Source organism: Achroia grisella, unplaced genomic scaffold (assembly GCF_030625045.1).
Source record: "Achroia grisella isolate CSIRO2021 unplaced genomic scaffold, CSIRO_AGI_Agris_v1 utg1062, whole genome shotgun sequence".
In the NCBI taxonomy this organism is placed as follows: Eukaryota; Metazoa; Arthropoda; class Insecta; order Lepidoptera; family Pyralidae; genus Achroia; species Achroia grisella.
In genome coordinates, this window is record NW_026712566.1 from 1,797,683 (window position 1) to 1,817,343 (window position 19,661).

At 32.2% G+C, this 19,661-nt stretch overlaps 1 protein-coding gene across 1 annotated transcript in view; it reads left to right on the forward strand.

Moving 5' to 3' along the window:
• The window catches only part of LOC131855572 (homeobox protein unc-42), a 37,105-nt gene that overhangs the window by 16,918 nt on the left and 526 nt on the right, over window positions 1-19,661 (forward strand). The window contains exons 2-5 of the mRNA XM_059206852.1: window positions 2,595-2,767; window positions 5,386-5,493; window positions 12,406-12,573; window positions 15,382-15,523. Coding sequence (XP_059062835.1) covers window positions 2,595-2,767; window positions 5,386-5,493; window positions 12,406-12,573; window positions 15,382-15,523 — 591 coding nt within the window. The remainder of the gene's footprint in view (window positions 1-2,594; window positions 2,768-5,385; window positions 5,494-12,405; window positions 12,574-15,381; window positions 15,524-19,661) is intronic.

Genomic DNA, 19,661 nt, shown 5'->3' on the forward strand with positions numbered 1-19,661 from the left:
TTTCATAAAATATTATTTATTAATATGTAATTAATTCATTAAATTAATAATATTATTTATTTTCATATTCAGAAAATGAAGAGGACGTGGTAAAAATTTTGAAATTTATTTGCCAAGATTCGAGCCAGTAATGAAATTATACATTATATAAATCGTCGATTAAATAGGAAAAGTCATTATTTTAAATTAGAAGCTAGAATTGCCTCCTTTTCTATAATTCAATTAAATTAACCACGCCGTCTTAATCATTATCTAAATACTTTTAAAATGATATGTAATACTTCTGTGTAAATTTAAAACTTTAAAAGAAAAAATAAGTTAAAAATTAAAAAAAAACTTTAAATGCTTGTCTTGTAAAAAATGTACATTTTGAATACTGCCATTTTTCTATTTTACCGACGAAATGTAAAACTAATATACATACAAGTGTGTAACATTCAATATACACCTATATATTTATAGCACCATACACCTACTTGTCACTACGTTTTAGAAAAAAATATATATAAAAAATAATTAAAAAAAAACGACTTATGCATGCCGTAGCAAACAGTAATTAAGTCAAATATTTTCAAAATGAGTCGTTTTATTTTTAAGTAGTATCTAATGGCTATTTGACTTTGGTTATTTTTAGTCTATAGTTATATTATTTGGTATATGAACGTCATGGTGAAAAAGGATAAAAATTAATTTAATATAATTAATATTCATTAAGAATTACATAATAAATTATTAATTTATTAATTATTTAAGCAAATTTTAACAATATATTTTAAATGTATTAACATTAATACTTATTTTACTAACGTGATACAATCATCACATTTTTTTTTTGATAAGCACAATGTAATTGTATAATATTAATTAATTTAATGTAATAAAATGGGTCTCAAAATAAAGTTATAAAAAAAAAAATTAGATGTATTAATTACCTACTAAAACAAATTTGTTGTCAATACGTCTAATTTGAATTAAAGTTGGCAACCTTAATGTTGTTCATATTAATTTAAAATTAATTATTAATATAACATTTATCAAAAATATATTTATAAGAAGTATTCGTACCTTCGTATTTCGTACCTCGTCAACTCGTGACCACGAGTACTGCAATTTAGTTGAAATTTCGAGAGGTAAATAATAAATATATATCAATATATAATACCTTTATACACCATAAAATTATTCGTGTTAATACCCGTTTAACCGTTTTAATATTTTTTAATTATTATGTTTATAAAACAAAACCTAACACAAGCAGGTATTGTCTTTGTTGTGTCACTTTTTTCATTTATGAAAAAAAACGGAATAAAACCGCCATTATCGCCATACGGTCACAACTAGGGTTGTCCAAGAAGAATGAGCAAGAAACTTTCGAGTTGCTCAGCATACAGATTTATGCACTACATTCCATTTTGCATTATTTTAGTTGTAATAATATAATCAAATTTGTCACATTTTTCATTTATGAAGAAACGGAACAAATCTGCCTTTACCGCCATACCGCCACAAGCAGGTACGCGAAATAAATCGCCCTCAAAACATGATGGCTCACCTCGAATCATTAGCCGTAACAACATTAGTTAAGCAACGCAATTACAATTAGGAGCGCTGAACTTGACCCACAGTGAGAGGTCGATGCGCACCGCCCGCTATGCAAATAAGATGGCGGACGATTCTTTGGCGCCAAATGGTTCCTCCATTCCTTACGATAGTTAAGAATCAGTTGTACATTATAATATAATAGTAATCTTTATTAGCCAATAAAATCGAGTTTACATTTACATTTATGACATTACAGCATTATGACACCACATCTAGACACACAGTTCTGTCTGGTGTGATTCAGAGGACACCTTTAAGCATATTACAATATTAGGTGAAAATCCTTGAAATGAAAACCCTATTTTTTATCGGATTATAAAGGAATGGTGTACCTATCTGCGCTAACGATTTATACTAGCGGAGTACCAGTGGAGGATAATATGAACATGAGGTCAGGTCGTAACCTGATCGTGACAAATTCACCAGGTCTTTATCATGATGGTTTTCAGGGAAAACCACGGCCAACCTGATATGGTACCTTGCTAGCAATGAGATTATTTTCTTAATTCTTTGTTAATCTGTGCACAGTCAAGTTATTATTATTGTTATCAGTCCACATTACTAACAAAATTAGGTACTCTCCACCATTAAACCCTTTTGGTGCCATACATTTAGGGTGAGTGGGAGGGGACAAAGTTTGATGCATGGAATGTCAACGCAAGAGTGACGTGGTGCTGTTCCTGTGTACATACAGTCAAATCAACTTGTTTGTCATTCATCATCTTCTGCCTCGTCCCATTCCTTGGAGATAAGCGTAATATGTCTCTTGTCTGTCTATTTCATCCATCCCTGTACGCAGCCATCTCGGTAAGTACTCCCTTTCTTGCCATATCATCTTTCACGCAGTCCATCCATATCTTTTTCGGCATTCCTCTGTCCTTATAACCTTCCACATTCATATGTATGTGTTTGCTATTCACACACAACTACACAAAATAAAAACCCCATCACAAAAAATGTGGAAACCGATTAATAGTATTCGTTACTTGCAGCGGAAGGTGCTTTCAAAAAATTAAAACCTGAGCCCGGCGGGAACAACACGGGATCTTCTGGGGGCACGTCAGCATTATCACCGGCGCTGGGTCCGCAGCATGCCGGCCATACGCCCACAACAGCATCCTGTCCAACACCTGCAAGACGCCGTCACAGGACCACCTTCACACAAGTAATCTTTCAATTTTTCTTACTATCGGGGGTCTACGGGGGGCACGTCAGCGTTATCACCGGCGCTGGGCCCGCAGCACGCCGTACATACTTCTACAACTGCCTCCTGTCCAACACCTGCACGACACCGTCACAGGACCACCTTTTCACAAGTAATCATTCAATTTGTTTTACTATCGGGGGTCTTCAGGGCCACGTCAACGTTATCACCGGCGCTGGGCCCAGAGCACGCCGTCCATACTTCTACAACTGCCTCCTGTCCAACACCTGCACGACGCCGTCACAGGACCACCTTCACACAAGTAATCATTCAATTTGTTTTACTACCGACCCGGTCCCCACTGCCGGTTCAATTGATAATGTAATAATAATGACCCTGGACAGTTCACAAAGCGACATCCAGTCCCAAGGTAAGCAGAACTTGTGTTATGGATACTAGACAACTGATATGAATACTTAGATATTTTTTTATGTATATACATACATAATATATATAGAAAATATCCAAACCGATACAAACAATTATACTTAAGAATACAAATGTTGCGCCATATGAGGAATCGAACCAGCGACCATCGGAAATAATGAGGTTTGCGATACCGCTAGACCACCCTGCCAAATTATTGTGGAAATGTATTGTTTTTTTTAACAAAGTAATGATAATAGTTACGGTCTGCTAATGTAGGTCTTTATAAATATATTTTTTTTTTATTTTAGTCCATTAGGAACAATATATATGTTTATACTGTTGGATGAGACGTTTTACACCAAACTACAATATAATGGAAAACTACTGAATATCACACTGAAGAATTTTTTTCTATACTGTTAAAAAATCCAGATTAATTTGCTACCACTGTAGGTTATACAAGTTAGGTTTTTGTATCAATAAATTTCGCCTTCTCAAGTTCAGTCTACAGATTAAATTGATAAGACCTGGCAAAACACTCAACTCATTTTGTTTTTTAAACTCAATTTGTTAACGTTACTTATTTATTTGTCTTGTCCAACATTAAATTGAAAATCCCGTATATGATGCCGTACATAATTTTACTGAAAGTCTTATTTATTATGAAATTTTACGGGCAAAATATTTTGTACGTTCCTTTTATAAACTTATTTGTGAAGACCACGAAATAGGAGTGTAATAAAAAAGTAATTTAACATTTTCTATTTCATTTTAAAAGACAGTACCTAAGATGCTTCAGTTTATGAGATCTGATCTATATCTAATGTAACGTTTTTTTTTTAATATAGATCCATCGTAACAGTTAAACAATGTTTATATTTGCAAGTAAAGTTAAGAAAATCACAGGATCTTATATTATTTTATTTATTATTACTGACAATAATAATCGCGATCGGAAACTTATTGCGGGAAGATAGATATAGTTTGGTGAGATGAGTTTCGAACAAGTTTAATAGTAGCAACAAACGAAGATGTATGAAGGTAGTTCAATATATTATGGTCATAATTAACCATCTACTGGATGATCTTCAGGTTACCCATAATCATGGCGGTTATAACACTGACGAAATATAAGGAACTCAATAATAACAAATAAAACGTGGTAAAACCTCGTCATTTTCTTCATTTTTATATTCTCCCATTTTTTGTTATACAAGAAGTATTACAAAAAATGGGAGAATAATTAACAACACACAATTTAAAGAAAACATCGGCAGGATAATGAAAGCTATTACGAGTATATAGTCATAATTTAACTGTTTGAGCTAATATGAGTGATACATAAAGTACCGATGAAAGAATAGAAAGAAAAAAAAAATAATGTCTATAATGCAGTTTGATAAAGATATAAATTGATGCTGTGGACCATAGACTAAAATAGTATAGAATTTGCTTTTATTCATATAATCTTGATATAAACACTTTTGAATAGTTTTTTATGTGATTCTACCGCGACATTCGTAATGTAATTCATTGAAAAATAGGTAAGAAACTCAACCTTGTAATAGCCGTATAATACTTTTCTATAAATAATATAAATGGTGTATAAAACAGGAAAATAGTGTATCTAAAATCTATTATCCGCCTAAAATTTATAGTTTATGTATTATGATGTCTAAGCTATATTTTTGTAAAGTTTCATTAAAATTCATTCAGTAGTTTTTTCATGAAAAAGTAATAAACATCCATTGGCAGAAGTTTTTGATTTGTTTGTTAAGTTTTACTAATATAATGATTTTTATTAAAGACTCAGGAAACCAATAGGCGTATAGATCACCAAAAGAGTTATTTAAATCTACTCAGTAGTTTTTGCGTGAAAGAGTAACAAACATCCATCTATCCATACTCACAAACTTTATTGTTTATAATATTAACTAGCTACTCGCCCCGGCTTCGCACAGGTGTACATCGTACATGAATCACTCTATGTATTAAAAAAAATCTGTTGCGTAGTTTTAAAGATTTAAGCATACATATGGACGGACAGACAGCGACAGCGACTTTGTGTTATACTATGTAATAATGATAAGACTTATTAAATTGTAATAAATAAAAGACTCAGCAAACAAATAGGCAAATAGGTCACCAAAAGAGCCATTTAAAAGCTGAAAAACATTAAAGTAGCCATCTCAAAGTGATCGTTTCCACAGGAACAATTAGCGGAATTAGAAGCAGCATTCGCAAAATCACATTACCCGGACATTTACTGCAGAGAGGAGCTGGCGCGGACGACCAAACTCAACGAGGCCAGGATACAGGCCAGTATTCATTCTTTTTATTTTATTTCATGCACACTGAATATAATTTGCATTTCAACTAATGTTATATTACTTTCTATCGATTTTTCTAGAATGTTCTAAATTCAAATTAAAAATTTAAATACCAACCAGCTCTGTTTTAATACTAGCTTTCTAGGTAATGTAGTTTTCTATAATTACACTTTTTTTTAAATTTTTTTAATTTATAGGTCAGTATTTATAAAACAATATACTCTATTCAAATCTTCCTGTATCCAAATATTATATAGATATACATACATATATTACATTCGTAATTTATATTATCGTACTTACAAGAGTTAGTTTAGATGCTATCACTAATTCAATTTCGATGTTGATTATTATTATTACTAGCGGCTTACTTTTTTATTTTTCTTATATATTTTTTATCACATTATTATTGAATAGTTACCTATACTTTTCCGCCGTTTAAAAAATCGATTTTCTGAAGTTGGACACAGACTCATCAATTTCAACAATCGCTTAATAATGCAGTACAAATTTATCTACTTACCCTAGAATTTATTGTGTGTACTAGTGTATATTTGTGTTGTATTAGTATGTATTTGTGCTAGAAATTATATGATACCAAATTAATTCTGTTTATATAGGTATATCTAATCCTTGTGACGTCGTAAATTTAATCATAGAAAATATCTCTATCCTAAACATATATAGACAGCGACTGGTCACTCCCAGAAAGCGCAACCGGAATATAGATAGATAATAGATAAATACATTCTTTATTCACCAATCATAAACACATACCATAAAAATACAGACTAAATAAATATACAAATAAAAAAATAGAAGCAGCTCTATGTACAGGGGAATAGTTAACCAATATAACATAAAGCTACAGATGAACTTGTAACGCTAACATTCTGTTGGCCCCTATATAAGAAAAGAATGAGACTGCGTGTTCGAGGGTTTCAAGAATATTTTTCTTTTGTTTGGCAGTATTCGGCCGTTTCTTATACTTCCTTTTAGCTTATATAAAAGAAAAAAATATAAATATAAGAGTGCCTTAATTAACAAGCGTTCATCACCCGTATCCAATCAGTGAGGAAAGAGTGTCACAAATTTAAACAATAAAAGAAAAAACTACCTAAAAATATATATGGCCTAATTTAATAAAGCGAACTTTAAATTGGTTGAAAATTGTCACCACATATAGGAATTTGTAGAGACAATTCTTTTGCCTATGCAGACCACCCGGAACGCACGAAATCGAAAAAAAAAAACAAAATTGTTTAGTCAGTACAACGTACAATACTGCACACTCATACCACTAGCGAATTGTCGAAATATCAATGATGCGCGAATACTTGGATAATACAATTTGGTGCGTAGGCCGGAGGCGGATTGAATTAAAGCGCCATCTGTCCTCCTCGGCCGTATGAATACGAAATGCTCACAGTTACTCGCGAGATCTTTATCTCAGTTTTAAAATTGCTCAATCCCTCGGGACTCGATATTGATTTGTCCCCGGAGCACCTAATTTGTCGCTGTAAATATTTTATTCGGAACATGACTTTTAGTATCCTTGTTTATTAAATAAATATCTACTTATTCGAGTTTATAAATTCATGTGTACTAATTACCAACTCATTACCCATTGTTGGCGACCGACCGCCACAAACTTCTTTTGATATTCCTTTTATTTTCATAAATCTTTTATGTCAGTATACGTCAGGTTTTTTATATATTTCATTGTTGTTTTACCGTGTTTCGCAGCCGCACATTGCATTTTTATTTTATATTTTATTACTAACATAGGATAAGTTATGTCATTAAGCTGTTACTAACAAAATGGATCATGTTGTCTGAAATAAAATTATTATTATTATTGCAATAAAAAATACTACGATAAATTAACTTAATAAAAGCATTTTATTAGTCATATTTATTGTTCCACTCATTCTGAATGTATACCCATCACAAGAAAATAAATACATTCAAATTATGATATAAATTTACTTAAATATTCAAATTAGAACATAAATTTATGAAAGCTATATAGTGATTTAAAATTTATTTAAATTACTTTATCGACCAAATAAAAAACAATGTTTTAAATCAATTGTATCTGTGCATTATTTTCGAATCCGTCCTGCGTCAGTCCACGTCGCGTCGTCATGAATGATTGTCTGTTTCAAGAATCTCTCTTTCCGTTTGGTTATCACTTGACACTACTTGGCCAGCCCATCACAACTTCAGCCTGGTCAATATCCATCACTTTAATTCTATTGAAAATGATGTAAAGTGGACTTCTATTTAATCACGTAGCCTCACATTTGGGCTATTGTACAAGTAAAAATCCAGATATCACACAATAAAACTCTTTCTACCAGTTCCGTCGTCCGGTATAGCTCGCTGAGTAACTTGGACTGACCTCTTACGGTTATGCTATGTTTACGTCCTAAAAGTGATATAAAAATTATTGAAAATTTTGGTGTTCTAACCGGTTAGGCCATTGCTTTAGCTTTAGCCAAAACGATAATGACAGTAACAAAGCTATAGTAATTAAACCAAGAAAACGAAAAAGTAACAAAAAAGAACAAAGGGAAAAACAGATTGGTGTGACACCATTAGAAATAATACAAATGATGAGATAGTTAACCTATTCAAGAACGATTTTTGTATTTCTAGAGAGAAAATACAAATAAAAGAGAAATAAACAAACCCGTCTGTACGGCGTCAAAGCGTATCTTAACAAATCATAAAATTGTCATTTATCTTTTCTAATAAATGCATACCTACTACAAGTGATATTTTATTCGTGGTTTTACCTCTGCCATCAAGATCACAATTACACACTCTTTCAAGAGCAATGAGTGCCAAAGTTCTGTTAGGAAAATGAAAGGTTCCGCGAAACGATGTTAGAAAAGAGCACGACGTACCTACTACGGTTAAAAGCTTGTGAAATGCGTGTAGGCGACCGTATTATAATATGTATATGGGTATATAAATCATCGAACATGTGTGGATGTGTGCAAACGTGTAGGTAAGTGCGGGTATGTTGGTACACGCGCGCCGTAGGAGGCTATTAACGTTTAGGCGACGCTACATAAGAATGTAAACGTTAAAGACGACAGCAACGTCGAGCTCCCTCCTTCGAGAGGAAATTTCGATATAAAAATACGAGTCGGCTGGCGTGGGAAGGGTGAGGGCGGGCGGTAGGGGAGGGTGGCCCCTGAGGCATTGCAATCCCATCAAATGGATCCGTAACGAAGTTAGCCGCTCATCCTCCCCGCGCGCCCCTCGACATTGTCTCTGCCCTCAAATGAATTCTACAATTGGAAATAAGAAAATGTTTTGTTGGATCCCCGTGCTTTTTCAGTTTAAAGGCGACCGTTTTCTTCGGATAACTCGGCGCGCTCTCAGCAAAATACGTACCTATCTATCGCTGTTGTCGTGCCCCAACAAAATGTTTTATTTACGAGATGGATCTTTACCGAATTAAGTTATAGGTCTTATAAAATTCTTACTCTTTGTATCTACTAAACGTGTTGTAATAAGTACATTTTTATTGTTACCTTGAAATTTTATTGATATGTTTAGATATCAAGAAGGTATGAAGGCAAACGTAGTATCCGACTGAAATTAGTTTTTACGGCCGTAACCGGAACAGAAACCGAATTTCGGCTTCGATGACAGTTTCAGCGGAACACGAAACAGAATCTGATTTTTTTTCGTATTCATACTTACATACGATAAAAAAATTTACATGTTAGCCTTCGAAAATTAATAAAATATTAACGTTCTTAAAAGACTACACTTATGAAATAAAATTACTGTTAAAATGCTACCTTGCTTATTAGGTCGAAAGTTAACAGCATTTTTGATAAAAAAAAATGAAGATTAACATACCAATACATTTAAAAAAAATTACTAATATGTGAGTACTGAACAAGAAATGAGTAATATTATATTAGCTGCTTGGCGGTTTTATATTTTCATACGCTATAACAAATATGTAGTATGATATTACATAATATATTGCTACCATGTACATTCTACGTTATATGAACGTAGCACACACTACAGGAATATGGCTAAAATTTTATTAGGTGTATATAAACTCTGGTTAGATTTTCAATTATTTTTCAATTGATAAATGCGTCTTTATTTTTCTATGTCGTTTATTTCTTTAATAAACACTATTACAGTATTTTAGCATGACAAATCCGTTTGTATTAGCATGACAAATCCTGTAATTACTTTATTAATCGATGCACTACTCATTATTCGTAATTTTAGGTTGTGTCGTTACTAGAAACCTTATATGCTTACACGTAGAGCAACCGTCTTTTTAAATTTGGTTAAAGCAATATGTTAAATTCTTTGCTCCATTTTGAGGTTTTTTAATGTGTTCTTAATGTCTTCTTAAATCAAATCAAAATATCTTTGTACATGTAGTCATGTACAAACAGTTATAATAAATCATATATACCGTCAGTTCGGAGTGTACTTTGAGCTAATGTTAAGTGACAAGTAATTCGGTTTTCTCTCTTTTTATGATATGTATTTTATAGAATTATGGCTGTACAGTGTAGAAATCTGTTTTTATAATCACGTTATTAAAATTTTTATAATAATATAACTTAAACATTTACACTATTTTATTAATATTATTATAAAACTGGATTTCTATTTCTATTGATATTATTTAATTACAATGATTATATTATAACTAGCTTTTGACCGCGGCTACGCTCACGTTAATTTAACCTCTTAGGGGTGGAATTTATCAAAATCCTTTCTTAGGGGATGCTTACGTCATAGTAGCTTTATGCATGCAAAGTATCAGTCCGATCGGTTTAAAATTGACAAAGTTTCATACAAACTTTCATCCCTATTTTATCCCCTTCTGGGTAGAATTTATTAAAATCCTTTCTTAGCGGATACCTACGTCATAACATCTATCTGCACGCCAAATTTCAGCCCGATCCGTTCAGTGGTTTGGGCTGTGCGTTGATAGATCACTATGTCAGTCACCTTTGAGTTATATATATTTAGATTAAGTAATCTCTATAACATATATACTTATACTTATTTTAGTATATATATACATCCTACACAAAGGAAGATCTAAAAAATGCGACAGAATGCGCAAAAGTCGCGAAACATTCTGGGGAAAATATATTTAAATATATGTATTTAGTTGCCATTGAAACGAAAGAAGAAAAAGACTAAAATTATTTGAATAGAATATTAGCGAAGTAACTGCTAATATGCTACGATTAGTAATCATATTATAGTATTCGAAATAAGTATTAATCTGTAGAAATACTATTATATTTCTACAGAGCACTAGAATATGACTTTTTAATCTTCCACAATGTATGTGGTGTCCACAATCGACATTTGCCTAGTAATCTAGTGAACCTTCAGCTTACTTGCTATTCCAGTAACAAAAAGAATGACACGTGAATGTTTAGCACACCGCCTTACTTCTGATGGTCATGGGTTCGATTCCTAGCACCATACAAACATTTGTATTTATAAGTATGAATGTTATTTCATATTTCATATTGTTTTATTCACAAATGTAACAAATCTCGTTACACAATAGGACGTCAATAGTAATTATATTTTTAAGATAATTATGTCACAATTACAATTTTAAGTATTCAAAATAATAAATTAAATAATATATACCATATCTATAAAACTAATAAAAGTCACTTAATGGAAAAAGTCATAATTTTACACTGGAATTCAGATATTCCGTCACATTGTAAAAAGAATGTTGCTCGAAATATGTTTGTATCGGTCTGAGTGTTTTCCAATGACTTTGTCTATTCTAACAAAATAGCGCTTTATTACTATGGTTATAGGAATCCCTTTACCTAATGCGCCAAGGGACTCCAATAGGTGAAAGACGGCTCTGCGTATTCAATAATATCTCAGAACAAATCTTGATACATTATTAATATTAAAAAAATATATTACTAAAAAGCAATCATTCCACAATTAGGAAATAACTATTTTCTATTACGACGCGGCTCCGACGGATGTTGGGTTGCTACGCGAAAAAACTAATATCCCATTTACGTTTCCCCTCCAACATAAATGTACTAAACGGTATGTATATGTATAATTTGTCGTATAGGGTAGTTAGGTATAGGGTGTATCGGTTTATTTATATGGAGAATGCGTGCGGGGGCGCGCCGCTGGCTCCCCCTCGCCGACTGGGCGGTCTCCCTTCCACCCTCTCCCTCTAATCAGCTCTAATCACCATATCAAACGACGCACGCCCTCATCCTCGTTGACAACACACAGATTAGAAGCTCGTGTGTTCTAACCATTGTTTTGTTGTTCCACATATAACAATGTATGTACTACATACATGTATTCGATAAATAAAGGACATCCATGCTAATATTATACCTAAACTAGCTGTGCCCGCGGTTTCACTCGCATGAAATTTATAGGCTATCTTATTCTGATGTATAATATAAGCAATGTTATTGTAAGGTTTTATCAAAATCACTTCAATAGTTTTTCCGTCAAAGAGTAACAAACCATCCATACTCACAACCTTTCGCGTTTATAAAACAAAGTAAGATAACAATGAAATATATTATTATTCATTCCTATTTAAAACAAAAAAATAAATAGTAAAATTTTCGAGTTTGTAAGACTAAAATCGAAATATGATCTCACAAAATCTATGAATCCTACTAGAAAGGTGATAGAGGCCCTAGATTTAATGATTTTTTACACGAAATTTGTGACTCCACCTCTTATTATATGTCATAATTTGTATGTCATTATACAATGTATTTATGGTACTGTTTACTGGTTTAACTTCGTTGCGACGTAATAAAAAGAATTTGTATGCATTTATCACATGTAAAATTAACAATATAATTTTATAATCAGGTGTGGTTTCAAAACCGACGCGCGAAGTATAGGAAGCAAGAAAAGCAGCTGCAAAAAGCATTAGCACCAGCGGTGCTGCCAGGCTGTAATGGTATGATGCGCAACATCCAAGGGTACAGAGGGTACCAGCCTTACCCGCACCCTAACACCATCAACAGATATCCACAGGTAATATATTTATTATTATAGTATTCTATAGATATATATATATATATTCTACAGATTTAGTTTTAAAATTATTTGGTTTATATGACGTACTTTTTAATAACCATATAATAACCCTGAACAATTAACATAGCGCCTGCTATGTAGTCTTAAGCCAAGCTTAAGTCAGGATGTTGGACTACTAATAGAAATACTGAAATATATAGTTTTTGTAAATGTATACATAATATATATAGGAATTACCCAGAACAACACAAACACCTATGCTCATGAAGATATCGAACACACTATCATCCAGTAGCAAGGCGATGTTAAACTGCTAAACCACTGACGATGTTTTCACTGTACACCTTTCCTCCTGCTTTCTTCTTATCTGTAGGATAATTTCGTGTAAAGAGACGAAAGAGAGAAGTAGGTATGTATAAAGGCTTATATATGACAATAGAATCAGGAGCAATATTATAGAAGTTATTATGATTAATATATGTTTATTGTTTTTAGTTATTTTATATTTATAATTATTATTTTATTTGTGAAGTACTGAGCATCCCAAGGGATAGAGAATGCTCTTAGCATTAATTCATAAAGTTAAATGACATGTATTTGACTAATGCACCGCCTAATAAAAATCGTGTGCAGTATACATTCATGTTCGTAACGACCACAATTCACGTTCATTACTGCGGTACTAATCACCAGCGCTGATTACGTACTGATTTTCCGATGCGACCAAATAATCTCAAACAGTTCGTTTGATAACGATAAACGATTTTGATGTTGCCAAAACTAATATGGGATCAAATCGGCAATAAAGTTAAAATCAGTTCGCAGTTAACAAAGATATTAAAGTCGAATACAAATCTTCTTTTTTGAAATTTAAAATACATGAAACTTATAAAATCAAAGAGGATGTAGGTGTTTCACCATCCAGAGCAGATGTATTCGAAAAAAACTAAACGTATAATACTGGTAGAGCTCACTGTAACATGAGAAACAAATATACTTAAAGATAATAAAAACAATTAAATATTGCGAATTAATAAACGACTTAACGAAAAATGGCTATGTGTTTAATTTATTTATGAACAAATTGGGAGTGAGAGGTATACCAGCGAAATCTCTCTACAATCTTCTAAAAGATCTTGGCTCGACTAGAATTGCAATAAGTTCTATACTAGAACGTGTATCTAAAGCTGCATTAGGAGTCTCCTACCAGATTTGGCTAGGCAGGGGAGAAGCACGAACAATAAAGATGCGTATTGACGTACGTAGTCAAAGGGGTTTTAAACCTACACCCGGGTCCAAGTCCCGAGAACTACTCGGAATTTCCCTCTCCTGCTATAAATGCTAAGAAATTCGTCTCTTCAAGTTCTCCTTATCGAACCCCCGTTCAATTCCAACAGTATCGTGGTAACAACGTCTCAAATCGAGGTTGACGGATACAATTTTAATCTATGGTCACTTGATGATGAAGGGCCTTTATTTTGATATATAATTCGCGCCCTTTCTTCTTTAACAAATATAAGACATATTATTCAAAAATTATAACTATACACGATTTTACATTAATATTTCAAATAATAAATGAACTCAAAATTGTTCCTAGCAAAATAATATTATAATGTTCTAAAGGACAAATTATTTCACACGGTTTAAGCCAATGTTTTTTCAGATACATATAACACCGGTACATTAATAGATTCCAAGAAAAAGCTTAATTCTAATTCTTTACAGGAGAAGCCACGAATATTTGAATGCATAATAACTATATCCTCTATCTTACCAATGTCGTAGATGTCAGTTTAAATCAACACATGTCATATTATTAGTATTATCTAAAGTAATATCTGTATTGAATAATGAAAGACATTTTTTTCAAATGTGTGCAGAGATTCTAATGATTACTCTGGGGAGACAGTTCTATGAATGTAATAGGAAAGCTTAAAAGTGACCTAACGGAACCCTATCGAAAATTATCCAATTTTCCTATATACTCGGTCACTTTTTCTATAAACAGACAACCATAATTATTTAATGTTGTAGACACGCTATTAAAACGGCCGACGCGCTCAGTGACCTAACGTAATACGGATAATTTCAGCGTGCCACCGTCCCATTAGCGAAAGTGTTAATCGCTATAAAACATGCGGCATATTAATGCATCAAATTATCTACTATGTACAGCTTTTTTATTTGGCAAATTTCGTAAATATTTTTTTTCCATTTAACCGTATTTAGGAATACTACATATATTATAATTAAAGACGGATTATTAGGCTAAATGTCGGTTATTCATTGTCATATCGACTTTGTCTGTTGATTTTCTTGTGCTTTTTAATAGTTATTTTATTGATTTTTCCTATAGAGGTCTGTAATCTTTCGTACACGATTAATAATTAGGCAATTCCTTAAACGATTCATCAAAACTACTACAGACCTTAGAATAGGGCTAAACTTGACGTAAGTTCTTTGTTTCTAAAAACCAGCTGTAAGCTGTAAATCATAAAAAATATTAATAACAGAAATCTGTTACTTCATAGTTATCTGAAGCTACAGATAACTATGAAGTAACAGATGTTATTATACCAAAAAAATGCACAATTTATATTCAGTAGTATGTATTCAATCATATATGCTTAGAGCATTTGAGTTTGAATCAGTCAAATCCAAATCAAACAATCAAATTTGATATTTCTTATATTCTGTACCAGATACTGCGATCCTAATTTTATTTCCAATTGATGCATTTGTAATTGGGCTTTTTAGTAAACTATTTAAGGTTCACAATGTAACAGAATCTCATCTTTCCAGCACCATGGCAGCTACGAGGAGTTACAGAAAGATATTTTCTCTCTATCCCAAATGGGTGGCGGCTCCTATCCCATGCCGCAGGGTTTCTCCATGGGTCATAGCGCCAACATGAGCGCTGTTGGCATGCGACAGGACACAATGGGTTAGTACATTATTTTTATAATATTTATATTCTTTATTGCACTTATATATATAGTAAGAAACAACATTTATGTAACATTCTAATTAAAAACTGATATAATTAAAAAAAATCGGCAATCAACTCTAAGATTGACACAACGTAACACAATTTTTACTAAATTCTATACAGTTATTGTTGTCTTTAAGGACTAGGTACTAAGTACTAATGTACTAACTACTAGGTACTAAGGAATATTTAAGGATTTTAATTTTTTTTTTATCTGAATCGCTTCATTTTCGCTAAGGTTTCTAGAATATACCAAGTAATGTGTTTTATTATTGAGCATGCGATATGCATTTCAAATCTCTGTTTCTGCATTTCACTTGTTAATTTAACGTTATCAGGATCGAACGTTTGGTGCTTTTCCAAAGAAGCCTTAGAATTTACAGTAAGTGAGCTCTTCACACTCTTTTTATCAGGTTCAGATCGGACGTTCAGTGCATTTTCATAGTGCATTTCATATGGGGCACTCTGGTTCGAATTTGATAATGTGACCCCTCTGTAATAGAATTTTTGTACTCTACATATTATAAAATCTATTTATATACACAACAATAAGGTAGTTAATAAATAAATATATAAAACCTTGATTATTCATGTAGAGAAGTTTCAAGAAAACATAAACGAAGAACGCCGTGCTTTAGTGTTTTACTACTGCTCTGTTTGTTACTTTATCACGACTAAACTGCTGAATGGCTCTTAACGAAGTACGTGAAGATACTCGTATTGCGTCCCGAGGACGGATAGGCTATCTTTCATTTATAAAAGCACTTAAAATCGCGGGGCATTATGGTATAGCACAATAAATAACCCTGGACAATTAGTACAGCGCCATCCAGTCCCACGGTAAGCAGAGCTTATGTTATGGGAACTAGACAATTGATATAAATATTTAAATTTATGTATATTATTATATATAGTTTTTTTTTATAAAGAAAAATATATATACATAATATACATAGAAAAGACCCAGGCCGATACAAACAATGATACTCATGAATGCAAATGTTTGCACCATGTGACGAATCATCATTCATCGACGAATCAGTCATAGACCACCGAAGTCATCATAAGGGCATCAATAAGAGCTTACATGTCATAAATATTAAATATTATAGCAACTACTTGTCTGTCACTAGATATATCAGATATATACGTAACTTATTAATAATTTTAATGTTCAAATAACTCGATGACGGCTCTGTATGTAGAAGTAGATTAGTAATTTGTGTTTCTCAACTCTGCACATGAAATATAGTAAATTAACACAAGTAAATACGCACTTGTATAACTAAGTTAGGCAAAGTTACGTTTTAACTTCGGTTAGAACTTGCAAGTAGTACTACCATTTTAGTTGTCAAGTAAAGCCAACAACGTACCTACCTATAGTTAGTAAGAATAATAATAATAAAGGTATTTATGTATATATTGTATGCGATTTGGGCACACATAGAGTGAGTAACGATAATAAATTAAAAGTACCTTTAGAATTTACTAATTTCAGATTATATTCTGATATCAATCTGATCGAAAACAACTCTGAATATTAAGATGAAAATTCATTTAATTAGAAACGTTTGCTTGCTTAGGCGACGACAGATTTCCGTTATATATATATCAAAGAAAACAAATGAATTTATATAGCTTAAATCTGATCTGACCGAAAATTGTAACAGCAATTCGCACAAGAAAACAGCAAATAAAAGAAAAGAAAATTGTAATAAAAAACAATAGCTACTACTACATATACATACCAATAAATATCTAAATAAACATTCACGTTTATGACACTAGTAGGTAAGAGTAGTTTGAAATAGTAAGCCAGAGACCGGCTTGCCCTCAAGAAACTAAACAATTTTCCCGATAGGAACAAAATGAAAATTTAAACATAATGGAAATAAATATATTTTTAGATTCAGTTTCTAAGTGGCAAATTGATGAAAATATATAAGAAAATATATTTATATTTCCACTTTGTTTCCTTATGAAATTGGTCAAATTTCCCATTATGACCATTAGTAGTAATATTTTATTCACAAGTTGAAATGCACCGGACCCTTTCTTTAGACAATTGTAAATTCATAAAAGCAGTCAGGAAATATATAATGTAATTTGAGTATTGATAAAAAATCAAATTATAGTATAGTATTCTCAATGTACTTACAATAGATAGGTACATTATTTCAAATACGATTGTCAACAAGCTTTATTTCCTGCCCAGATTGACTTTGGGCATAAAATATAATTTATGTTCATCCTCGCATAATCTATCTATCTTCATATAAAATATTAAGATCCGTTTAGTCGTGAAAAGCTAACAATAACACAGGCAGATCCACTCACGCTTATAATATTAGTAGGTACAGATTTATTTTTTAGTTCATGTTCTTATTACATGTATTAGTATGATTATGTTAACTTGCCGATTATGTTTATTTCATTACGCATATCTCATATAAAATTGAAAACACTATAATCGCTTAATACTCTAGTTCAAAGACATTTTCCTATCGTCCTCCCATTTTTCGTTTCATATTTGTTGCACAAAAAAAGAAATACCACAATATTTTATCAACAAAAAAAATTACCTAATACTTACGCCTATTTCTTGAGAGCGATAGAGCGTGAAACGACCGAGCCTCGGGACATTCCTGCGTAAAAAAAAGTGGATGGCAGCGAGGCATCGCACCGTGGATATTCTAATAAGAAAATTTCCACTACATTTACTTTGGCGGGCGTACTCGCGGCGTCTTCGCAAATATCTTATTTCCTGAGGCGAGATTGCATCTTGAGAAAACGCGGGGGTCGATTCGGTACCACTATTCGCTTCCCTACCATCCATCTATACCTAAATAACTACATATTATATACAACCTCAGTGGGGCCTGCGAATAGGGGTGTCTGAAAATCGTCGGACTTTTCAATAATAATAATAATCTCCCTAGACCATTCACATAATGCTATATAATCACAAGCTAAGCAGAACTTGTGTTATGGATATTAAACAACTGATATAAATACTTAGATACATTTTTGTTAATACCTACATACATATGTAGGAAACACTCAGACCGATACAAACTATCATACTTTTGAATACAAATATTTGTACCGTATGAACAATCGAAACCGCGTCCATCGGAAGTAAAGCGGTGTGCTAAACCGCTACACCATCAAGGCCATCAATAAGTCATACATTTAGTGAAGAATAAAAATAAGCACACCAAATAACACGAACTCGTTTTATATTGTTTCTGTCGCCAGTACGGACGATTAATAAACTTCAACGTTTGAGTCAATAAGTGTAATATCTAAAACAAAAGAAAGATCATTAAAAACTAAAAAATATATAGATAAAACGATAGGTTTAGAGAAAATATCGATGTTTTTTGTCATCGATGTTTCTATTCAATATTTAATTTTCGATAGTTATAGATCGATGTTTTTGTATTATCAATCAACCATATGCACTAGTACCGACAGTGCTAAACCTATACTTCCACCCATATAAGACTATGGTCAAGTCTTGTACATGTGCTACTAATATAGAGATCGCTAATTAAAAAAATACAGTCCATCTTTATTATCCAGTAAAATATAAGCGACAGAAAAAAATCCTAAGGTGCTTTGATTTTGATTGTATGTTAAACTATTAGAATAAGAAATCAAATCTTTATACTTTATTATATTAGCATAGACTAAATTATTAATGAATAAATAAGAAATGCCGTTTTTAATATCCAGAGAGAAAGGCAAAAGTATAAAAAAATTTAGACTTCGAAGGGCTGGTAACCCTAACTACATCTTATAGGTACATCTTACAAATCTTGAAATGATTAGTGGATCCTAAACTTAATTACGGGAGATACCTATGAATAAGTCATGACTATTTAAAAAATTGCAAAATATCAGAATGGTTCAGACGTCCATTTATAAGTATGTAATGTAGAGTCATAAACAAGTAACATTAATGAATTATTAATATTCGATTGTAGAACTCGTAAAGATGGGAAAACTTAATGTGGTTGTATCTTCAAGTTTACGGAAAAACGGCTGGAGAGATAATATCTTTTTAAATTATAGTCTATTAGCAATGTCC